The sequence below is a fragment of the Agelaius phoeniceus genome, chromosome 1 (assembly GCF_051311805.1).
Source record: "Agelaius phoeniceus isolate bAgePho1 chromosome 1, bAgePho1.hap1, whole genome shotgun sequence".
NCBI classification, from domain to species: Eukaryota; Metazoa; Chordata; class Aves; order Passeriformes; family Icteridae; genus Agelaius; species Agelaius phoeniceus.
The window spans coordinates 66,822,953-66,848,875 of record NC_135265.1 but is presented as its reverse complement, the minus strand read 5'-3'; the positions used below and the strand labels follow the sequence as shown (position 1 = coordinate 66,848,875).

General features: G+C 40.4%; 1 protein-coding gene across 1 annotated transcript in view; it reads right to left on the bottom strand.

Annotated features, from left to right (window-relative positions):
• Nucleotides 1-20,899, bottom strand: part of ELOVL2 (ELOVL fatty acid elongase 2) — a 51,332-nt gene extending 30,433 nt beyond the window's left edge. Inside the window, exon 1 of the mRNA XM_054630544.2 lies at nt 20,630-20,899. Coding sequence (XP_054486519.2) covers nt 20,630-20,884 — 255 coding nt within the window. The 5' untranslated portion in view covers nt 20,885-20,899. The remainder of the gene's footprint in view (nt 1-20,629) is intronic.
• Between the last annotated feature and the right edge of the window lie 5,024 nt (nt 20,900-25,923).

Genomic DNA, 25,923 nt, shown 5'->3' with positions numbered 1-25,923 from the left:
CTCAGACAACTCACTTCTCTCTGGCAAATCACAGTAGTAGCCTTTATCAATGGAGGTATTTGGGTTACAAGGCCAAAGATCAACATGTTTTTCATATTGTTTCTTTTGTTGTACAGGACATTGCTCTGGGTATTAGCAATGTATATTCCTTGGTAGGATTTTGGACAGATTTGCTGAAGATCTATTTACCTAAACCTATTAAAAAGACAGTAGGTTATCTGAGCAAATGAAATCACCCAAATGGAAAGATCTGGAGAGAGTATAAAGTCAATGATGATAAAGCAACTGAGATCTCTCTAATGAGATATTTCAGTACTTTTGCACAGAAATGTAGGTAAGTGAATAGGTAGCATGGTGCACATAAGTGAATTAGTTTTCATGCCATTGCACCTAAAACACAATTCAAAGTCACTGGGTATGTAAAAAATATATCACTTCTTGTTATATATTTATATATCTTTGTAAGACATATTGAGAGACCAATATCTACTGGTTTTCTAGTAGTTTTAGCAAAAGTAGTATAAGCTATGTAAAAATTAGGTAAATGCTATCTAAACAGTGCAGATATCAAAATAACTTTGATTTGTCAAAAATAACTTTGATTTCTCAAAATACCAATGATTTGCCATTAGGCATTATTTATTGATCAGTGAAAACACTGCCTCAAGTGATTTAGGCTGGCTCTTTCTATAGTCTTATAACCAAACTACTTGGATCCAATAGAAACACAAAAAAACTCTCTGAAATAAAATTCTTACAGATGAATAAACTACATTCAATCTTACTTATGCTATCTGGATACCTTTTGTATTACTGTTGGTTTGTTTTTTTTTTTTAATTCAAAAGCCTTGACTGTCATTCACTGCCTCAAAAATCCGAGATAATTATTTGCTTCTTCTTACACAGCTACATAGAAATTAGAATACTCTGTACAAAACAAGATCTCATTTCCGACTTCAAAGAAAAAGTGGAAATGGGTGCCAGCCTCTGCTTTCTGATACAGCTCCTGTAAGTAACAGTGATATTTTAAAGTACCCTGATTGAAAATACATACATTATTTATTTTATTATTTAAATGGCAATTTTTCTTTGATTCCCTGAAGAGTTTTGCTCTGTACATAGTCCTGTCTGCGAAATACTGGAATGAATCCAAATTTAGCAGCATGTTTAGATGCCACCATGCATATATTTAAATATACAAATATTAAAGAAGATTTTGCAAATGGTAGTGTTGGCTCTAGAATGGCTGAAATAGTGGATGAAATTAAGCAAAGTTGAGTCCAACTCAAAACTGCTTATAGATTAAATTGTTTAGCTTTTTATCTCTTGAAGCATTTAAAATTACTCTTTAACAAAGATGTACAATGATGGACAATTTTCCATTGCTTCAGACAACCTTCCAGGATTTTGTCATCTTTACCTTCTATGATTTGTGTGTTATATCTATAGGGGTAACAGATACATATAATTTTTAATTAAAAAATCCAAAAGAAAGCACTTATTTAGGGATTTATACGTGAACTGCAGAGAAAGTTGAAGCTGAAGGCAGAAAGGTGAGGCAGATGTTTCTATGAATTGTGTCTTATAAGACCAGAGATATTTAATGAAATTGGGAGGCAGGACATCCAGGAGCTGGCAATGAACAGCTGCTTTGTGTAATTTATGCTTAATATATTGATCTCACTGCTAGATAATCTCACTGAGAGTAGGAACAAGCTGGAGTGAGCTCGTGAGAGAAACCCAACTAGATGAGGCATGAGGCTGCTGCTATGTCCCATGGATACTGGGAGGGAGGGAAAAAATAGCTAGAAGAGACATTATCTTAGATCTTCTTTATTAGCATTTTAGACTAATCATTTGAAGAGACAGAAACTGGAGTCCTTACTTGCCATGGTGATTTCTGTGTCCCACAATCTGGGACATTCTCTCCCCTCGGGTGGCTGACCAGGATTAGGGGCTGAGCCATAAAAGCCTTGCCCAGCAGAGTGGTGTTGCCAGAGCTCCTAGGAGCTGCACAGCCCTCTGTGGTAACCTGGGCTGACTAAAGGGCTCTTTTGCCAACATGAGATGGATCCATGGGAAAGGTTTTTGCTGCTGCAGCAATCTCACTGCCTGAATCCTTCCACCTCTCCTTCAAAGGCATGTAATTTAGTGTGACAGAAGTGACTGAAGTCAAGGGAAGAGAGGGAAGTCCTGCTGGAGGTCTGGGTCTGGAAAGATGCCCATATAATATGTGGACAACATTTGGTAATGCTCCTACTTTGCAGAAAATAGCCAAGAATGGCTAAGAAAAGAACTATGTGTAAACTACTCCATCTAAATATATAGTCATTCTTTTAGAATTCCAAGAAAAGAGAGAGCTGTATCTTTATTTTGGAAATGCAGGCTGTGTAATATGTTTTAATATAATGCAAAAATCTCTGAAAAATATGGTATGGTGGAAAAAAAAATAAAGGAATGCCATTCCAACTTTAGCACAGAAAAATAAAAAATGAATAGTCTTTGTATGTTTCTCTTCCTCTTTCTTCTAAAGGCTTTCACATTAAACTGTAAGCACTCCAAGAAAGAAAGATGTTGTTACTGTGATCAGTAAATTATTTTTAAAAACTTCAAGAGCATCTTTGAAGGTAGCATAGAATAGCGCTATGTTTGAGAAAAATACAATATTTCTAAAAGGTCTTAGTGAGAACCATGTCTGGTCTGAAAAATTTTATTTGATTTTCAGTGTCTTTCAACCAGATCATATTTTACTCCTATTATTTTTTCATACTATGCAATATATGATTCATTCCACTGATAAAGCTTGCATGCATTTGTGCAAATGTCTGGATATTTTCCCAGTTGATATTACCAAATTCAGCACTTTTTGTGACAGATGTTTGCAGTTGAGGGTTATTTTTTGCATGTATTTGGAAATGACTGACTGCAGGTTGGCAGCCTAGGTGAGGCTGGGAGCTTGCAGGCCTGCCTGTTATCTGACAGAGCAAATTGGTGCGGGAACTGATTCATCAAATAGGTTGGTTTTCTCTGGAAGGAATTGAGAACAGCTGTTGGAACAGGGATTACAGCCAGAAGTGCTGAACACCTTCTCTTGTGCTGATTTAGTCACTGAAGAGAGAGCTGAGTTGATGATGGTGTTACTGAGGATGTAAAGACAAGGGGAAGGTAGCTGAAAAGGGAAGGCAGGCTTGCAGGTTTTCCCTGAGTAGCTGCTCAGGTTACGCTGCCTGGAAAAAAATGCAATTTTCAATGGGTTCCTCAACAAGAAGACTGGCTAGCCATTTCTGATATAAAAAATGAATGGATGTGAAGTTTGGTAACCATGGAAAGACACAGCTAAATGTAGCCAGAGATTTTATCTGGCATTTAAGCTGTCTAGGTGGCTTGACTTCAGATTCTCTTAATTTATTGCTGTCCAGAGAAGTTTTGCTACAGAGCTTAGCAGTGCCTGAAGGGAAGCAGGAGGCTGCCAGCAGTATTTGCACCAAACCTGAAGCAGAATATTTGACTGCCTAAATTACCAGGAGCATGCTGAAAGATGCTCCTTACACTGGCAAACTGAATTTGATTTCATCTTCAATTTTACTTCTGTGTTCTCTCTACTCAAACTGATCTTTCACCTACACAAGTATTTCCCCTTGCAACCACAGCCAAGATAAGGAAGCAGTACCTGGATACAGGCAGTAGCCAGCATGCCAGGTGTGCCTGTGATACAAGTGTTCACACCTGCTCTCTGTTTAATCTTCCAGTGGACCTTCAGCTTGCATTCTAAATCTGCCCTGAGCCTCAGACTAGCAGTTAACTCTGGAATTTATTTTTCTGCAACTACAGCTCTTGTGTCCCTATGGAAAACACAAGTATGTGTCACAGCAGGGACTACAATCCCGATGCTGAGATGAATTATTTCAGTTGCAATTTTTCCCTTTTCTTTGATGGTGGTAATAGCTGACTACCCTCAAAAAATCAGGAGGATTTGCCAGCTCAAGCAGTTAAGAAAGTCATAAAAAGATGTCAGACATGAGTTCAAGTTAGGTAGAAGAGTAGTTTGACCTTAAAAATCATTTAGTTCCAACCCACCTACCATGTGCATGGACCTTCCACCAGACCAGGTTGCTCAAAGAAGAAATCCTTCCTCTTGATAATGTTCCTCTGCACTTTGGGGAGTTAGAAATTGATCTTTTGGCAAACATGCACCTAAACCAAGTTTCCATGCAGATTCCATGTCTCTGGTGAATAATGTCACCTTTATGCAGTTCCATTTGTGCCAATGGTACTTTTTGTGGTTGTTTCCACACCCAAACCAGACCAGAACATTAGAAATAGGAACAGTGGAGCCAGCAAACATCCCCTGCCATTGCCCACAGTGGAGAAGCAGCAGAGTCAAACCAACAGCTCTCACAGGCAGATAGAAACTACCACAGGAAAGAGCAAGGCCAGAAGGGACTTGGCACAGACCTCCCCTGACTTAATTCCCATTTTCTGCTAAAGCAGCTGGTGGCAGAAAGCCAGCGCCATCCTTCAGTATCTGCTGCTGTGTTATCTTTCCTTCTGGTGAAAGGGAAGCAGATGACTTTGCAGCTTGAAGGTTGAGAAACTGCCACACTTTCCTCTGTGGAGTGTGAGTTTGAGTGGCCTCCATATGAGTCAGAGCACAAGGCTCCATTTAAAACCCATCCTTAGGCATCTTAGGCTCTCTGAGTATTATTCTCAGAGAGCTTTAAGAGAAACAGTGGCCTACTAAAGGCAGAGCCTTTGCCTTGCTGCCACGTGGCACCTGTGAGTACAAGTCGAGGGTACAAGTGTTCCTCACCCTGAGGAAGGAGATCCCTTTGAGCTTGCTCATTGCCCCCAAAACATCAAGCAGAGTGACCCAAGGAGACCTGCTATGCTTGTTCTTTCCCAAAACATGCCTGCACCCCATCCTGCTCATGGCTGTAACCACAGTGCCCCACACCAGCTGTAATCCCTGTCATCTACAGCTGCAGTAGACACCTTCACTGCTGAATTTTTTCTCGTTTTTTTACAGGTGTGAATCTATAGACAACCCTTCCTGCTGCTGCTTGTCTGAAACAACAGCTTAGGGATTGGTAAAATTATCTCACACATAAGGGAAAACACAATGGATAATAACGCAATGCAAGGAAAGAAGTAAAATTGAATTAACTTCTGGATGTTCTAACATTCACCTTTCTATAAAGTTGTGATACAAAATGGAGATCAAACTGTAAAAGCTTTGCATTTGTGTTTTCATTCTCTCTTCCTAGCTAACAAAAAATACCCTGCTTCCTATTTTTCCCTTGTTCCTCCAAAAGTCCAGGTTTTAACTCATGATACTGAGGTATCACAAAGAGAGCTCTTATGGCTCTTTGAAAATGCCAGATTTTAGCTGTACTGAAGCAGAAGGGCAAGTTCTGCCTCGTACTGACAAATTTATAATAATGCATGATGAAAGCCCAAAGCCCAGCATGTACTGCTTTAGTGCAGTTACATTTGAGAAGTGAGTTGTGCAGCACTTCACTTGGTGTAAAACTCCTAAAAACTGATTGCCTGGCTTTGGGGATTGCTGCCAAAAGCAGGCACTTTGCAAGCACCTCAGTTCTGTGTGACAGGTCTTTACAACCAGGAGATGCTGGAGGAACAGTTTTCTCTCAAGCCTGATCGGTTGTGGGTTGATGGTTGGTGACTCACATTGGAAATGAGAGTTTCAGCTGTTTTCAGCTGGGGAGCCAACATACTTCACTTCTGATGAAAGGGTACTAATATTTAGCTCCCTTCTGCTTTGGGATTTTAAATTTTGTTTAATAAGAGGTCTCTTTTCACTTGGTTTTCTAGTCCTACTCAGTGTTGCACCCACTCATCCTACACATGGGAATAAAGATGGAGGAATAGCTGTTTTATGGTTTCCATCAGAATTCAAATCAGCTTAAAACACCATCATTACCATAGGTGAGAAAGCACTTAAGAGGCAGAAGAATTTTAGTGAAAACACTGTAATTATGTGAGTTATTTCAGACATCAGTCTTGTTTCTGGACTATGCAACCTGCTAGGAGTCATAGAAGATATTAACTGCTCACATAAAATGAGGCAAGACTTGTTTGTTTTACCAGTCACACTACTGTCAGATCAGTTATTGTGAGATAAATTGCTTTTGCAAATTTAATCAGCTGTTCAAGGTTTGTTTGGGTTTTTTTAAGTACAAGGAAAAAGCATTTGGAAGGTTTCTGCACTACAATTGTATGGGTTAGAAGAAAGGTGATTTAAGAACCCATTAATATTTACTTGACTTTACAAAACCCTTTCATAATTGAAGTGCTTGAAAGCATTCCACCCTTTACACATTTTTAATTTCTCAGTCTTATCAAAGGCTGAGGGTCACAATGTTTCCGAGTGAAAAATCCCCTTTCTTGAATGACTGCTTGCATGATTTCCCTTCTACAATTCCCAAACTTTTTTTGCTCTGTTCTTTGTGAATATGCTAAGTAATCACTAAAATAATGCAAACCAATTTCAGCTCTTAAAATAGATCTCATATGGCCTTAAAAGAAGAGTAAAAAGGAAGAGTTGCTGCTGTGGCCCAATTTGCAGCATCTGTCAGTCATGTACACTCCCAAGAACTGTATCTTTATAATCCATCCTCCTGCTTGTTATCAGAATTTCAAAATGAAACTGTCACCAAAGCAGATCAGTGCAATCCTTTTAAAAGTAATCCTGCTCAATTCTACCTGCTACACAGGGGAACATCAGCTTAACTTGTAATTAAAGAAGATTTCTCTAGGGAGACCTCAGATGCAGCCTGGCAGTTCCCAAGAAAATGGTAGCAATTATTGACCTCATTTTCCTTTGCCCTAACAATCAGATTTAAAACGACAGAATGACCTGAGTTGGAGCATAATTCCTGACAGTGATGATGTGACAAGAATGTATGATGGTGAGGGAATAAACAAAAAGGAAATCAGTTAAAAATGAAGCAGTAGATAAAAATTCTGCCTCCTTCTAACAGCCTGAGTGAATACATCACTTTCTCAAGCAAAGCAACAATCCTTGGGAATGGGCTCTGGCTTGAATAACAGAAAGTTTCATTTGGAACAGGCAGGTCTTAAAGTCACAAACAAAAAAGCCCAATGAGTTTTTTTAGAGAGAAGTTAATTTTGTTTTGGTTGCTTTCTTAATTGTTTGTTCAGCTCTTGTTGACTTTACAAGGTGTTGGGAAGACAGATCAGTGTCAGAATTAATTTTACATCAGCAATATGAAGGCCTGCACAGCTTAACTTACCTGCTTCCAAACAACTAGGCTTGATAAAGGATGCCCAACCAAACTGGGTCTGAAGAACCAGTGTACAATTTCACCTCATATAAGAGCAAGATAGCCAGCTGCACTTTGAGAAGCACAGGAAAATAACTCTACCAAAACAAAGGAGACAATCACCCTTTTAAGGCTTTGGATTTACCAGATTATTTAGCTTTGGAACAGAATATTCCCGAAATATATACTGGGTGTAAAGTGTTTGCCCAAAATTTGCCACATGTGCTACTACGCTGTTTTTGCAACAAAGATTTTGCATCCTACATCTAGACCCATACAATAACTAAACCAAAAGGGCACAGGGAGCAAATGAAATGGTAGAGGAGAATTACAGCAACAAGTTTATATGGCAGCTCCATTTTCTCAGTATGTCATATCATGATAAGTTTGTTTCCCTCACTATTTGCAGACAAATTTTGTTGCTGCTGAGAAGCTGATTCCATAAGTTAGTATAATGTGTGCAGGACTTTATTTTGTGCTTTGCATACACAATTGATCATTTTTCTGGAGAAAGAAACAGGGACAAGCTGACAACATGTCCTTTTTAGTACTGTGAAAATCTCTTCATTTTCTACAGCAACAAACTTCACGATCTAAGATGAATAGATCCTCAGCCTCTGCACACGATCTCATGGCTTGATGGACAAAGAACCTTAAAAAAACCCAAACTAAAACAAAACTCCCCCAAAAAAATACAAAAGCAAGAGCTCTGATTTTCCCACAATCCTGGCGGTGCAGGAGGACAAAGGGCACTCTATGCCAAAGCAGTAGATTTCTTGGTTGCCGTCCCAGATGTCTGCCACTGTGTCCCCACGGCAGGGATTAATGTGCAAGGGACTGCCTGCCCCTCCTGATAGAGGCAGGGGGATCAAAAAGGATTTTATAAAATGTGTTCCCTGGCTGGGGCTTTCCCCCAGTGAACAGTTTTGCCTGAGTTTCTTAATCAGCTCATACCAGTGCTGGGGGGTCCTCGGCTGCTGGCAGAGGAGACAAGGCAGGAGTATTTGAAAATCTGTGTGGGTAGCATTTCTAGTTCCTCTGGGCACACTTAAAAGTAGGGCTGTATATTTTTCTCTTTGAAAGACAAGAAATTAAATTAAAGTACCAAAATGTAAAAAATTAAATAAAGTGTTAGGGTGCTTTTTTACATATTGTAATCTTTGACAGGCAATTGTCAGCAGCCCTTCAGAAAACTGTAAGTTAAGAACTCAACTTGTAAAATATTAACTAAATAATTGCTTAATTCAGACTTTTTCCTGCAGTCTTAATTCCCTTTACAGACACACTTTTGCCAAGGACAAGAATGGTAGAAGATTGAATACAGCCTCTGAAGCATGTAAAAAGGAAAACTGTAAGAGATGCTGGAAAAACTGACAGCTCCCTACATAATTAACACTTGTTTCAAACCAGTTACAAAGTCTCATTGTCAGGATGTATGAATTAGAAGGCACTTCTAACATATAAAATGCTACAAGTACTGTATGTAAGAAAATGAATGAAATGCATCAGATTTTGTTTGCATCACTTAACCATGCACAGTACATGTAGGCAATATCTTATGAATTTGTGAAATTCACTAGTATTAATTTCATACTCCTGAAGTACTTTAAAGTTGCAATAGCTAGGGACTGCGTACAGAAGCCTGTTTTAAATATTAAAGGTTCCATGCATAAACAGAAAATTGTGACATAGGATACCTTATTTTTTTAGTAGCAAATAATGGTCCTCAAAATACTTTCATCCTCATAGGTGAAACAGTCTCAAGTTGAAGCAATTATTTAACAGCCCTGAACTCCTTATAAACATACAGAACAACTAAATCAGAGCTAAACATCTGTGTCATTTTAAGTTTTGCCTGAGTTTTTTACCATGAAAGCCACTGTGCTGGCTGGAGAGTTGGACTGCCATGCCCTGGCTTCTCAGCTGTACTTCCCCTGGGCTGGGAATGGCACTGCAGGGCTGTTGGCAGTGCTGGTTTTTGGTTTTGCTGGTCTACAGCTCTTACCATTTCAGATAAAGGGATTGGTTAATTGAAACTATCCAAACTGGAGCTCTTAAAAGACACTGTACCAAGTTCAGGTGAGCTGTGCAGGACAGTGACCTGCAGCAAAGTAATGGTGCTGTCTGCCTGGGAGCTGGCACATATGGAACAGGAGCAGAGAGGTGTTCAGATCTTTGGCTAGCTTTTGCAGTGACTTCTTTACTATAGATCCCCCAAATCAAACCCCTTCTGCCCTGCATTTTTACTGAACTAAGCTACCAAGTTCTTGTTTCCATAAATCTACACAATCTAGAAGTTAAAGTCATACTTTCAAGCTTTTCACAGTAAGAGTAAAACCAGAATTATATTTAAAACCAATACCTCTAAATGAAGATTTTTACTGACCTCTGTAAATTCAGAAAGCTGAGAAAGGAAAAAAGTGGGATTAAAACCCACAAAAGCACACCTATAATAAAGCTTATTATTAGAAGTTTGCGCTTTTTCCCCCCAAACCCTCTACGGAGTGTCTTATTTATACATTAAATCTAGTAAGATGAATTCTGCCCAGCTGTTTTTCCTTTGTGGAAAATTGCACCTATAAACACTTAGTCAAACTGGGCTAAGTACCTGCCCAAAGGCAAAACCTACCCTGATACATACTCTGTCTAACCTGCTCAAGTTGTTGAATTATACAAGGACATTAAACCAGGACAAATTCCCATCCCCTTGCCCCTGGAAGAAGCAGGAGATTTATGAGGGAGCATGTCCATAGCACAATTATAACCCAACACATTATGGGAAAATGCCATGCTGGCTGCTGCAGGGACCAGCAGAGTTCCACATGGATGTAACACTCTCCTTGGCCAGACTCACTGGACCCACTGCCAGCAGTGCAGTGCTTGTATCTTAATTTGTATCTTAGTTGTATCTTAATTTCTCTTCAAAAACAGGGAATGCAGGACTCTGGCAAGGTAAGTAAGTCTGAGGTATGTGTGTGCATGCTTTCTATCTGTCCCATGCAGGGACTGGTAACATAGGTCAGGTTGTATCCTGCTTTAGCCACATCCTTAAAAGTAACAGCACTTAGCTCCTCTTGTTCTTACAGCTTGGGTGAAGGAGATCTGGGTCTGTTCTTTTGCCCACTAGAGAAACATTTTTCCTTGGTGTGCAGCCATTTGCTGTGCCATTTCTTTGGATAGTTTTTGCCCAAATGGATAGAACCTTTCCTGAGCCATTTTAGGGATGTAAGTTGGAAAAGGTGAAAGAAAAGAATTTGAAGGAGGGGGAGGTGTTTGTAGCATGCTGCTGAGGATTAGAGAGTTCACATCCCAGCTTCTAAGGTTTCAGCCTTAATCTTCCAACACATGCAAAGCCTTTCAATTTCACTTCGAGGTCATTACCCATGTACAAAACTGTCTAACTGCTGTGTGACAAATGTGGACACAAAACTCAGTACAGGAAGCTTTTCAATTTGGAGTGTAAATTGTTCTGGGAAAGAAGCATGAAGTTTTCAGTAAAAATACCTACTTCTAAAATCTGTACCTTAGATTTTAAATCAAGCAGATTTCAAGCTTGTGAGTTGTAACAGACATTTATCTCCTAATTTATCATTTGATGGTAGATATCATTTACAAGTAACTGCTGACTGAAAGAAGAAAAGTAAAACCCGAAAAATTCTGAAGAGTAAGCATGTCACAATATCTAATAATATGTAAAGCAAACATGACTAGAAAACATGCAGTACTTCAGTGGGTATTTCTGGTTTTGCAATACATCTTGTGTCTTTGTAATTATGTCCAGTATTAAAAGATCAGCTTTCTTGGTGGAGGCTTTTCACACAGCTAGCTTTCTTCAGCATTCAGGAAGATCATCTGATAGGATCAGCCTAAGCTGACCTGGAAAGTCAAGCACCATTGAAGTTGGGAATTTCCATGTGCCATAACAGCTCCATGAGAGCCCTGCACCGCTGTGGCTGTCACACCCATCCAGACTGAATGAATGCTTCTCGGAAGAAACAGCTATTATAAAGACACATCATTTGGAAAAATTTTGGTTCCCTTGATAGTTAAGCATCAATGAGGTTCAATGCTGCTCCAAAGTGGACAGATAGCAGCTGGGAGAAAAACTAGGGTTGCTGGCAAGGTCAGCTTGAAGTATCTGAGACCTGATATACATCACACGCACTGATCAAGTACCGCTTTCCAGAAAATGAATATCCTTACCAGCTTAGGTTTCCAAGAGGGATAAGCATCACTTCTTACTTTGCATCATGTGTGTGCTGTTAGGAATAACTATTTGAAGAGATGACAATTTCTTACAAGTAAACGCAATAAATACGTTTGTTCTGCGGAAGTTAGAAACAGCACTGATGAAGCTTGTAGCTGATTTGTTTCAGTACAGATAACCTTAAAAACTAAATAAACAGATAAGATAATAAAGATAAAATGAGAACCTTCTGTACTCAAAAAAACCTCCAAAAAACACTAACTAAGGGAGAAAAACCAACTAGCAGACACAGAAAAATTGTTTGCTGGTGAAATGCATTGTCTGAAAGAGTGGCAAAAGTAATAATGGTAAATCTAGTTATTTAATATCATACAGTACTAAGATGTTTTAGACAAAAAAGCAATGCTAAGAAGCTTTCCCATGGGAAACCAACTATAGCAAGAAATATATACCTCTGTTTAAGTTGGTGCAATCTATAAATGTGGTGAGGGAGTAAATGTGGACAGTTGTGAGAGTTAGGTAAGCAGGTAAAATAAAAGAATTCCAAGTATCACTGATTTTAAAGAAAATCCACCTACTTAGAATTATTTCTTTTATGAAGGCTATAAGAAAGAAAGCAGGAGGTGATGACTGAAGATGTCCTCTGGTACTTTTCCCAGCTAGGTATAAACATTTGAGGGTTCCAATTGAAATCGAAAGCTTCCTTCACTCTGACTGTGCATATGTCTCTCTCCTAATTTAAATTCAGTTACCTGTGGTATTAACCTGTGGAGTTGATCAGCTGTATATTGATCAAAATATATCCTAAACTGGCCTATAGAGTCAAATGCATGATCATTTCAGGTAACAAATTCTCAAACCTCATCTAATGCTGGATGGATAATGAAGTTTCACAGGTATTTAATCATCTCACGTTGCTTTCTACTTTGTTATTGAGTTCAGTGTTCTTAATTTACACTGACTCATTATTTGAATAATATTGCATCCTCTTTGCTGAAACAACCACCTTATTGCATCCAATGAAAGCCTCTGAGAATTACACTTACTCCAGTGTCTTATCAGTGCTGTTCATTTTAGAGGTGGAACAGTGGGGGGACACCTTTGTAAAAGAAGCAAGAACAAGTGAAACCCCAAATTTCCTGAATACCAGGGGACTAGCATGGGTTTCTCATTTTCAGCTGATCAGGATGTTCCTTATCCTATTGAGTGCTCAGGACCTGTTAGGTTTACTAAGTGCTTGCTGTATGCATGTCAAGCTTCAGCAAGACCTGAGGTTTAACAAGCCAGAATATTAAAATACTCACACTCCTTTAAACTCAGGAAAAGACATCTGGGGGAAAAATGGGATAGTGCTGTCTTTTTTCTCTTCTACACCTGTCTTACTGACACTGCTCTCTGTCTTGGCTTTCAACTTTGTACCTTTCCATCAAAACACTTTCTGATCTGAATTCTGACATCTCCCAAAGGCGTCTGGCAAACAGAAGAAAATTATTTTGTGATTGATGAAAAAGAAAATATTTTGTGAAAAAAAAATTCTATTAAATGTAGTCCTGAAGGGACATTCTAGTTATACCAGATTTGAATTAAAATGATGCTCCTAATTTAGTAAATGTAAAATGGGAAAAAAAATTGGTTCTCTTTCTCCAGGTAGGTTATGAGAGATATTTTTTAGTTTTTCTTTAAGTTATTGTAATCAAAAGAACTCTTATCTAGCCTTTTATCTTTGAAGGGTTTTTGCAGATACTATTAAAATGCAGGCTTACAAAGCCTACAGCAGTAAGGAAGAAATAACTGCATTGAACCCAAAGGGTTTTCATTTCAGTTTTCACTGAAATGGAGAGGTATTTCTATTTTGCTGAACAATAAAGCTAAATGCTACCTCTTCTGTTGCCTTGCACAAATTGCCAGTTTTAAAGACAAGTTTCAAATGTGTTTCAGCATCAAGAAATCACAAGCTGTATCTCAGCTTTCAAAGGAGAGCTTGAAGATCCTGTGATACTTTTGCCACATATCAAAAAAAAAAAAATCTTAGAGAGAATATGTAACTAAATTTCTGCCCGAAAAAAGAGCCCTGGAAATTGAAAAGAATGCTGTAAAACTAGAGATGTGATGTACTTCATTTTTCTGGTTCTGGGGAAGGACTGAATGAGTAGTCCTTTCTCATGGTTCTTAATCATCAAGCTGCCAGATAAAGCCAATAGCTCCAGTATTTCAACAGGAAAAATTTCCAATGTTGCTTTTAAGAGTGAATCCAGATTCTTTTGTGGATGTATCCAGATTTTTCAGTGGATGTACCTAATTTGTGGGAGAAGATTTGGATTTCTTAGGTAACTCACATAAATAAGCTGTCTACTACTTGGAGAGTGATGATCACTGCTGGCTGGAAGACATCTCTCATTTCTGCTTTCAGTAGCAGAAGGAAGTGGGAAGAAGAAAGGCACCTATAAAGACTTTGCTAATCTGAACTGGTTTCTGATACACTTGTTTTCCAAGTATTTGATTTTTCTTTTTCCTCCATTAACTTGAAAATATGGAGTTTTTGTCTGGCTTCATGCATACTTTTCTGTCAGTATTAAAATATATGCCTTGGAAAGAAGTCAAGTCAAGGTAAGTGGGTTCTCCTAGGTAAGAAGGGCTGATTTTAAGATTTAAATCCACAGTACAGTCTGGTGTAACAGCAAAGCAACACTGAAATGCTACCCTAGGATGACACATAATACTAACAGCTGAGAGGACAGATGCAGCTGGTTCTAGAAAATATCCCATTGCATGGGATATTTTTCATATCACACAAGCATCTGAATTTGGGGAGGAGGATAATTTTGAGTAGCCAGTCACAAGGCAAATTGTGTAAATTACTTAATATATAAAGATATTTAAATAATAAATTGACAAGTATATAAATATAAAAACATATAAAGACTTAATGATTTTTACCCCTGGAATTGCATGGACTACTGACAAACTCTGAAAAAAATTACACCTTGTGCACAGTAAAACATGGTTCTGGCACAAATACCAACTCCTATCAGATCAGAACTTGCACAACCTCACAGTTAATCTTTTAAACTCCAGCAAAAGTAACTTGGCTGGCTGCAACCAGCAATGGGAGAGAAAGCAGGTGTGGACAGTAATATTCAGAACTGCCTTACCAAGAGATGTGCCAATTCCCTGACAAGGAAATCACTCTCAAAAAGTTTGCCAACCATTTATTCCTTGCCAATTTGAAGGCACTTTGCTTTTTGGAACAGTTTTATCCATGCTTACAGAAAAATGCAAGAAACAGTCTTGTTTTACTTCTAGTTGGATGTGAAAATGCAAGTGTAATATAAGGAAATAAGGAAACAGAAGCTGATGCTTACTTTCCAAAGTGTCACTTGAGAACACAAAACAACAATTAAAGAAGCAAATATCTTCTTCTATAAACTGGTCCTTAACTTTTTTTTCTTCCTTGCATTTCTCCCTTAAATCCTGGAGGGCAAAACCTTGCATTTCAAATGCTAATTCATTATTTGGACTTCAGTCATGTTTAAAGAAGACGGCACAAGGAGAGGAAAGGAAATGACAGTTGATTTTCAAGCTTAATAAAGAAGAAAACAGAGGGTATGGAAGTCCTCTTATGTCTCCTCCTCCAAAACAATTCTAAATTTACCTCTTTTAAAACCCTAAATGAACCCTAATGAACTCCAAGGACACTTTTTCTTAAAATTGTATGAAACCCAAATAACAGAGCACTGTCTGCTGGCACAGGATAAGACGGTGCCCAAGCTAATTAGCTCCCTTTCTCCATCAGCCCCAACAGTGGGTATCCTAGAGTTTAATCCACACATAACTGGAATTTTAAAGCCCAGACTCTTAAACCCATTACACCATGGAAACACCCAGACCGACACTTTCCTCAGAATAAAAATGCTAATGACTGTGCTGCATGGTAATGCCCTAATGATACAAAATGTCTGTAAACTGCCCCAGTTATTGTCACCTGGAGGAAATGACAACAGCTGCAGACTTTTTATCATGTGTGTAAGTCAGTGCCCCTGTTAGGCTGCTGTACCACATTGTCTTCACTGGCTAAAAACTTCATGAATGGTGACTAGTGACTAGCATCCTGTAGGAAGTTCTTTAAGAACTAGGGGAAGAATGGTTTGGTTGTGGCTCCTAATACTTGGGCTTAGGACATTTATTTGAAACTTGGTCACCGTATTCTAAATTTCCATTTCTTGCTGTGTTTGGTTTTCAAATGATGACACAGAATATGAACTACTTCTTAATTCATTTCCATATCTGTCCTCCTTAGGGTGAAAAAAATCAAAATCTCTCCAACCAATAGTGAAAACTTAATGATCTTGATTTTTTTTTTCTCTAATTATATATCTTTATATACAAATTTCTACTAGAGAGGGCTTGATTTCCTTCACTATGGGGAGCTGACCACTTTACCACAGTCAGTTTTGAGTGGAAAAAAAGGAAGTTCAGGGCAGTTTAAAAGTCATTACCTAGATGAACTCAATATTTAAAATTATCACTCTGTTCTTGTTAGACTGACATCAAGTCAGAGTACTTTCAGTATTAATGCCAATATAATGCAGTAATTTCTTGAAGATGTAAAGAATTCTAATTACACTCCTAAATCTGAATTTACTTATTCCTCAAAAACTTAAAGTGGCTTTTGCTGTTAGTTAGGTAGATAAGATGCCCCACAGAAGTAATAAATATTCACTTCATTTCATATTGTTCTCTACTTGTCAGCTGTGCAGCAGTCCCATGGGTAAAGATGCAGTCACTCAGATAGTGTGGCCCATGCATTTAGCATATGAGAAGGGAAGCCATGGAGGGTTTATACAGATAATGGATTTACAAGCTCCACTGTTGCCAGGCACTCACAAATTGGCTGATTAATTTGGTGTGCTCAAATTCTGAAGTGTGGCATTTATAATGTGACAGAGCTGCACGTCCCAGGGTGTTTCTTCTCTGTTACAGCTGGGCAATCCTCCCTGTACCTTTCCACCACTGCCTCACCAGGCAGGCTCATCCCAGCAGCTCTCTGGCTGGAACAAGCAGTTGGACACTTAATTCCATCCCCATAATTTCCCTCCCTTCTCTGTTACATTCTTTAATTACAAATCAGACTGCACTTGTGACATATTATTTTATCATTGAATATAGACTTCAGACACTCTTTGTAGGATGCTTAATAATGTCTCAGCTTTTAAATCAGTTTTACAGGCAGTGTTTAACAAAACTCCATAGAGCATGGCATGAAAGCATCAGGAAGAATATGATTTTATTCTATTTATTTACACTTGAATTTTGCTTAGATCGGGGAATAAAACAGGCCTTTATATTTGCCTTACTTTGGACTTTACTAATACCTCAAGAAAATACTACTGCAGGTTTTTTCCCAACTTTTGATTGAGTCAGAAGTTCAAATTTAAAGTGTTTGCCTATGATTAACCTTTTTCTTCAATAAAGTCAACAAGAGATGCTATAAAGTTAAATGAATGTAAAATCAAGTTCCTGATGAACAAGAGGACTGTGCTTTTTTTCACAGATCAGACTGCTTGTAATGAAGATACAATGATCAGTCTTCAAGAATCAGAGGATCTTCCTAGAGATGAGAGGGATCAACACCAAGGGCATGCAGGTTTTGGTAAGTGCGTATCTGTAACTATGCAAATGAATTGGTGGACTCTTCCTTCAGTTCCTGGAAGGTTTTTTCCCTAATCAATTTCACCATGTGCAAAAGGATTCAGTGTCTCTTCTTGAGTTTCTATGCAAGTAGAGCCTATCTTTCCTGTTCTATATGCAGCTTCTCAGCATGTTTTCTCATAGCCTATTAATTCTGTGTCAGCTGGCAAACCCCTGCCTTCCTGCTCTGGTTCTGGATGGCAGGGCTGCTACAGTCCATTCCCTCTTCACTCTGCTGGAGCTGGAGAGATCTTGTGGGTGCTGTAGCACTGGATGTTGTGTCATCAGGTATTTGTGCTGAGCTGATCTCTGTCTGCTGAAAAACATTCTCTTCCAATTTGTGTGCCACTGTTCAGGGGCTAGAACATTGTCTTTGCAATCGTCCTTCTCATGCAGTATTCAGAGAAACTAACAAACACAAATGGACAATGAGACAGGTTTATTTTGGCTACAGTCGACAAAGAAAAGACATTTTTGCTCTCTCTCAGGCTCTTTGCGTATGTTCTGCAATCAGTGTATGCCCATACCAAGGTCCATATCCGGATATGGTGGCCATGATGCTTATGAATGCTTAGAAGAGTTAGGTGTCTTTCTGTGTTGACTTCAGGGTCCAGGGGTACCAAAGCCTCTGAAGGAAATGAAAAGCATATTCCAGCTTCTGTCTCTCCTCTCCTTCTACCACGGGATTCTTGTAGAGGTATAGATACTGGCAAAGGATCTATAATATCTAAATACAGTCCTCATGTTTATGCTTACCTTAGTGCTGCCCAGTCTCCTTGTAAGCATAAGTTGCCATGACTGTGCAATGCTATACACCCTCTTACCCCATGAAAGTGGGATTTGACCCCATGGAAAATACACTGACAAATCAAAATGTGTAATCGGTTTAAAGTTCAAGGGTGCAGCCAAATCCTGAGCCAGTGTAATTTGACCTAGATTTACTGAAGCACGGAGAGCTGCAGTGAACTACATAAACAGAAGAACCAAGCCACTGTGGTTGCCCTCCTATGGTGAGGATGATGAGGAAATACTTAATGCTTTATGATGGCAGTAGTTTGCTGCTTCAGCAAAATGTAGTTTCAAAACAAACAAACAAAAAAGTTTTCTTATTCAACTTTCTACAAATAATAGTGATTATTGAACACCTAGGATGCTGAAAAAACTCTCAGTTGAGTTTAAAGGACACTAGCAACATAAGCCTGCTTATCTCGATTTCTATACAAGTGAAGGGAATGCTCAATGTTCCCACCACCTGGGCCAAAAATCTGTTTGTCCTACATTTGCTCCTGATACCTTTGGCAGTATTCTCCGCTGTCCCCATGACCCCTTGCCCCCAAGCTCCAGGTCCATCTAGAAATCGATGTGCTCTAACTTTTAACCCTGCATTAGCATCATTGCAACAGCTTTCATCAATAGCTCAGGTATTTGTGTCAGTAACTATTATTCCAAAGACACTCTTTCGAAAGTAACCTTCAGCCTTTATACCACTTCAAGGACTTTCTCAGACTGGCAATTCTTTCCTCAGAATGCCTTTATGTATGAGTAACAAAGCTTGGGAAATATCAGCAACTTTTGAACGCTAAGATTACTGGACATACAGAAGCGCAAAATTTGCTAATCCAAACCCACGTGAAGCTCGGAATGGCAACTTCTGGTTATTGCTTCCAGCCATTTCAAGAAAAATGTCAAGGTTAATTGAACAGCTCTAGGAACCAGAAAGAATTAAGGGTAGGTCTCAGCTATAATTTCCATTGGTATGAGGTTGCCAATGCCTATGTTACCAATTAATGCTTCCTTGATTTGCACCAGTATAACTGACTTCATCTCAGTCCTGGAAGGAATCAGAATGTAACATTTTAACTAGTTCTGGGTATTTTACCTTTCTTTCCTGCTGCCTCAGTACTCCTGAGCACCTGGGTATTACCTGTACCAATTACTGATAAATAATGTACAATACCTTCTGCAACACCAGGTATCTTTGTAACCTTCTTCCTCTGCCACAAGGGAGACATTATCAATGGCTGGTATTCACTTAGTCTTTGTGCAGCTGTGGTAATTTAGTCATAGCTTTTGTGTTTGTATTCCAAATTGATAGGAAATAGAAATTCCATTATGTCACTCTAAAGGGCTCAGGCAGCATAAACTACTGCACCATTTTAGGTCTTTTCAATAGGGTCTTCTCATATCTATCATCCCAAAGCTGAGTTGGTGGCAAATAGAATACACAGAAGAAACAGATTCAGACTGACAGCAGGTGTACACATGACTTTTAGAAAGAGGACTGAAGTTAATTCATAGAATGACTATTCGGATATTATTCATGTCTGGATTTATGGGGGAAGGAAGGGTCCAAACCGATTTTGGTTCAAGGAAGGCAGAATTCACTATATGTGATGCAAAGACTTTTTTTGGGGGGAAAAAGTATTTTTGTTGTTAAATCATATAAAACAAAAACTAGGCTCAGTTAATCATGTCTCAAGCTTCTGGTACAACAAGCTTTGCCAAATTATTCATCCCAATGTGCCTCAAAATTTAAGGCTGCAAAACACTTCTTTGCTAGTGTCCTACTTTGTAAGGTCGGCAGTACACTTAATGCATTGCTGTTTATAAACAGGATGAGCCCCTTTGGGAAAGTTACTATGACTGCAAAGACACAATGTGCTATGGGGAATCGGCACTGCTCGCTAAATAGGTGACTTCATTGTTCCACTTTAACTCTTTTAAATGCTGAACTAGAATCTAAAACTCCATTGTTCATTCATTACATGGAGAAAAAAAAAAAAAAAAGAAAAAAAAAAAAAAAAGAGGAAGTGTTCCACTACAGATTGCATGGATAAAGCAAGAGCTTCTGTTAAGATAACAAATTACCGGGAATAATCGGTTTATGTAACACGCTCAAACGCACCTCGGGGTAGAGCAGAATGCACCTGCTAGGAGCAGGGCAGGGCGCAGGGCAGCCGGGGAGATGGATGCCCAGGGGCTGCGCATCTCTCGCTCCCTCTCTCCATCCCTCCCTCCACCCAGGACCGCGTGGCTCCACGTGCCTGTCCCCGCACGCCGCCGGGCTCCCCGTGCTGCGCGGCTGCCCCCAGGACTCCCTCTCCCCCATCCCTTCTCCCCCGCTCCCTAAGGGTCCCTCTGTCCCTCCTTCCTTCCCTACAATGCCCAAGCTCAGCCGCTCCACCCGACCCCCGCCGGCGGCTCGGGTGCCTGGCGTGGGGGCATCTGAGGCCATGCCCCCCCTTTCCCCCCGAAAAATCACGCCCCGAACGCGGCCCGTAGGAGCGGGGGTAGCGGCGGGGGACGAGGGCGGGCGGGCAGCGGGGGCTCTCCGCCGGCCGCGGTGGAGCGGGGGGCAGGGAGGAGAGGGGCAGGGGGCCCGGGGGATGTGCGTGTGCGGGGAGGGGACGCAGGGGGTCCCCCCACTCACCATGGTGGCGGCGCGGCGCTGTCCAGGGTATCGCCGGGCTCGGCGCGGCTCTGCAGGCGCGGCCCCCGCGCCCGCCCTATAAGGCACCGCCTTCTCCCGGCCCCGGCGCGCCCGCCCCCGCCGGTGAGAGGGCGGGCACGGGGCCGGAGGGAGGGCCGGGGCTCCGCCGGCGGCGGGCAGAGCCCAGCGGGGCGATGGGGAGGCGGTGGGGAGCAGTAGCTGGGCAGGGGGAGAGGCTGTGCGGTGCTGTTCCATCACCCACCCAGCTGTCACGGCAGATGGTGGCCGTTTGCCTTTGTTGGAATCCACCCTGTCGGGAAGATTCAATTCACTGTCGGGCCGCTTTGGGAGCAGACAGGGTCACTGAATCTGTTGGATTCAACTTGGGTTTGGTCTATGGCCCAGCACTCGTTTTTACAAGATGAGCTTCTCTAATCTGAAGCCCTGAATCCTGCACACACTTTGCCAAAGTGAGATCTACTACCTGGAATGGTTACCGGTTGGTCTCAATTATCTCAGAAGTCTCTAAATGATTCCATGATTCCAACTGTGGCATCTCCAAGGAGATCTGTCTGTTACGGAGGGACTGCTAAGAAAATGTTTAGGCTGGTTAGGAGGGAAACACAAATCACACAGAACAGGAGCTACTGATGCCATCACAACTTAGCCTCTGACACCCAACAGAAAGAGTCAGGGATGGAAGTGGCTTTGTGCTTGGTGCAACAAGCACAAAATCTCACACCTTCAAAACTCATTTTTGTTCTAAGTGGTAACAAATTCTTACAGCTACTATAAAATATTTATTCAAACTATCAAAGTTGGTTGAAAATTTCCTGCTTCTTTATATCTGCTTTTAATAAAGAAATCAAAATAATATTTCTTATAAACTATTACTATTTTTCATTTTCATTTTCTAAAGGAAAATTTTTCAAGAAATTACATATCCATACATGCACTTCCATAGCTGCCTTCTCAATTCTGTGTTCATAGTTTGGTTTACCAGAGCTCAAAGATGTGTTTCCATGTCAGTGGGACAGTGGAAACACAGTGGAAATAAGTCAAGGAGAGCATGTGTGGTGCAGGACTGGTGTCATCTTCACAAACTAAAGCGTACATGATGTACAGACATGCTGTATTTGTCCAAAATGTAGCACTGATGTTCTGGAATTTGAGATTTCCTTCCTGATTGGCTCCTTGTCCATGTGCTACTTCAGCCCTTGCTTTCTCTTAGATCTAGCACAGCGGTCCACCAAAGGCAGCGAGGATGGCGATCTTCCCGGGGCTTCTGCCTGCCCAGAAATGATACTGCCAGGAGATACATGTGAAAGAGTGTCCTTATGTAATTTCTAACCCACTTTTACAGACACAACCTTGTTTGCTCAAGCTTCCAAATTCCAGCATGTTAGTCCAAACTAACTGCCCCAATTCCTGAGGTTGACCTGCCAACCTTTGCCCTACTTCATCTTTTCCATAGGTTATTCATTTAATTCTTTGTGCGTCATTACAAACAATCTTGAAATATTGAGGAGAAATACTTTCTATACCTATTTTTTCCCCAGAGAAATTGTTCACTAAACAGAAAATTGTCCTGTTTGTCCAAAAACTTGTCACTCTTTAGGTGCTGTAGAGAGAGGAACGGTTTGGAAGCTGACTGACAGAGGAACATAGAAGTGACACAGTGCATTGCAATGCTTTGGCTTCACAATTTTTATTCCAATTTCTTTATAGTCCAGAATAATCTGGGTTATTGTGCCAAGCCAAATCTAGACCAAAGAATATGGTAAAATACAAGGTATTTTTGTCTTTATTCTTGTTATTCTTTGTCTAAAACAGAAAGAAAACCTAGGTTCAAGTTTGGTAAAGATGTCATATTTCTAATTTATTCAATTCCTTGTTCCTGAAAAATTATATTCATACTAATTGATACTTTTCTTCCTTAACTAGTTTCCTTTTACAATAGCAACTTTATTTTTTTTTTAGAAAAACAATAGTGTCTCCAGTGAAGAACAAATAGGATTCTGGTGGCATCTAAGAGAAGCTGTAATAGCATTATGGATATTTTTAACACCTCTCTAATGACCTGAATTTGGAGATTTAAGGGCTGTGGCAGGATTTGGATTCATCTGTTTTGTAGGGAGAGTGATGCCATGCATTTAGTTGGACCCCAGGCATAAGCAGAGCAGACCTCTGCCAGCCAGCTTCCAGTGATTGTTGAGCGGCACATTGTCCTGAGACAAAAGGCAGAAAAATAACTTGACATATGGACAAATAGACTTGCTTAGTTCCAGCTGAAATTCCCTGAAAACTGGCAGAGTAAGAGGCAGTTTAAACAGCATTTCATTCTGGGGCAATGCTGTTACACAACCACCACTGTTCAAAGTGCAATACTGCAGGGAGTTAGCTTGAGCACTGCTGGTCTAGGGGTGGTTCTAGGTTGTACTTTATCACAAACTACCTAATTTACAGAATCACAGCCTGGTTGAGGTCAGAAGGGACCTCTGGATATGATCTCGTCCAATCAACCTGCTCAGGCAGGTGGTGTCCGTTCAGGTTTTGGATATCTCTGCATCTTAGGAAAAGCACCTTTGAGTTGCAATCAGTTCAAAGCTGACACTGGGCTTACAGCTCAGTAGGAAATAGGGTGAACAAGGTATCACTGATCAGTCAACTACCAGCAACACTCAGCTCCCACTAAGTTTCAATCAGCAGGAAAAAGTTTCAGTTCAGGAAAGAAAAGCCTTTCTGTCTCCCACTACCATGTCATCTACTAGTAGTCACTGCTCTTGACCTGACCATGACCTCTTCCAAAGCTTGGAATTTAAACTCAGGACATGCCTGTTTCACAAAATTATTCTGCCAGCAGCCTCTATCTAATTCACTGGCAAAATGTCTTTTCTGTCTCTGAGATTCTAGCTCAGATGAAAGAGGATACATTTCTTCTGTTATCCATTCTTTTGCTAATTTTTTGGCACAGGACAATGGTTATGTACCTGCAGATTTCAATTTTGCTAGTAACACCATGGAGAGTTACAAGACCAGTGTGACAGAATTTTATAGAATCATAGAATGGGTTGGAAGGGACCTTAGAGATCATGTAGTTCCAAGCTCTCTGTCATAAACAGGGGCACCATTTCTCTAGAATAGCTTGCTCGAGGCCCCATGCAACCTGGCCCTAGCCCCTGCCAGGGGTGGGGCATCCACAGCTTCCCTGGGCAACCTGTTTCAATTCCTCACCACCCTCACAGTAAAGAATTTCTTTCATGTATCTAACCTCAATATCTCCTCCTTCAGTTAACTTTTGTTATTTTTTGTTAATTTTATTTACTCAGAACTGTCAGTAATGAAACTGCATGCAATCAAATCTGAGTAATTAGGCTGAAGTGAAAATTTGGAAGTTTGTTCCCTTGTATTCCTCTGGTACGGTTAGTTTTTTCTAAATGTTATTTTCAGCTTTGAAACTACAGCTGGTGTAATATGTCCATAAAGCTAATGTCTGCGTTAAATTGCCAGCTACAAGCAAGTAAAATAAAAACTAAGTCAAAATAAATTTATGCAGGCAGAAGCACTGAACTGAGCAATTGTGGAGCTCTGAAGTTTTTGTGGTAAATATTTTGTTTTAGCACCCTCTCTCGGACACAAACCATCACTGCTGGTGTTTCCTCTTAAAGGGCTTGGCTAAAGCTGGAAAGCATTTGCAACAGGAAAAGTGCTCAACTGCAGTCACAGATACAGCTTAGTTATGTATTTTTGTATTCTATAAATTAACATAAGTAGAATTTTCTCATCCCTCTTAGGCTTATCATCTTTATACAAATAGTCTGTGCTGTTCATTTAAGTCAGCCAAGAACTGGGAAAAGTATGAGGGCTCCAAAGCAAATACTGAAGGTGAGTTGTTACAAAAGACCATAGCTCCTCGCTGTCTGCATGTCTCCTGTGAGGAGCCTGCTGGTGTTAACTGCTGGGAATTGAGGATGAACCTCAATTTTCTCTCTTACAGCCACCAGTATTTGGTGTTAGGGTGGCTCGTGGAGGTCTCAGTTTGGGACCATGGTCTTGCTATCCGCAAGATACATATGTCTACATACAAGAGTTCACAGTGTCATGAGTAACAGTGTAACACAGAGGGAAAGGGGTGGGGGGAAGCTGTTTCTCTGTATTCCCACCACGGGAAAAGAGAAGTGTATTAATACCAAAAGAAAATCAGCAGTGGGAAGATCAATGAGTATATTCTGAATAGCAGAAGCGGCTACATTTGCACCTTCTGCATGAACTGTAACTATCTGCCCAGCTTCTGGGGTACAACTGATAGGCAGTCAAGTTCCTATACATTATTTTGGCTCCAGTTGTTGATATGGTTGCCAGTTACCTTCAGAGATACTATATGTGCCAAGAGAAGGCTTAAAAAATTAGGACACTGTAGAACAAAAACTGCCTGGATTACTTTAACTTGCTCTTCCTGCCCACATTCATTTTACTAAGCCTTATTTGCAATAATAGCCTTCGGCAGCACTCCCACTTCATCAATGCAGGGTGCAGATGATAATAAACAAACAGGAGGCCAGAATTGATGCAAGGATCTGGAAAAGGACAAAAAAAAAGAAAAACCCAAACCAAACTTAAGTGGCTGAAATTCTTTTTCAAGACAAGAATAAACACCTTATATAGAATAATTTCTATGCTGTTTACATATAAGTCTTTACAGCTAGTCAATGATTTCATTCTTCCTTCTGCTGTCTCCCTCTAGGTAACCAAGTATGGGTTTGTTGAAGTGCTGAGCACTTGCAGCAGGACCCGACATCAGCAAAAGCTGTGCTACAAATAAAATGAGGCATGAGATTTTCCCCACATGCCAGCTCAAAAGCAGGCCAGAAGGGGCAATCAAAAATCAGTTGACATTTCAAACGTGTCTGTCTGCCTCAGCCCTCTCCCAGGTGAAGGAGGGATAAGATCCCTCCCTTTGTCCTGTTACGCAAACACAAACAGTGCTTAACTGGCTGCTGTGAAACAACTGGTTGGTCTAGATGCATCAGCTCTCACACCCTGAAAATAAGGTTTGTGTCCTCAGCATCTGCACCCCTCTTCCCTGAGCTAAAGAGTCTTTATCTTTCTTATTCACAGCATTGTGGGGCCTCGTTGCTTTGTGGAAATATGTCAAATGCTGCTGCAGTGAGCCAGCCCGTGGTTTGGTGCACTGTTGGGCAGAGGCCCCCTGAGTGCCCCCTCACTGCAGTCTGGTGCTGCTGCAGTCCTTCTGCTGCCTGATGGCCTGAGCATACTCTTTTCCCTGCCCCCAA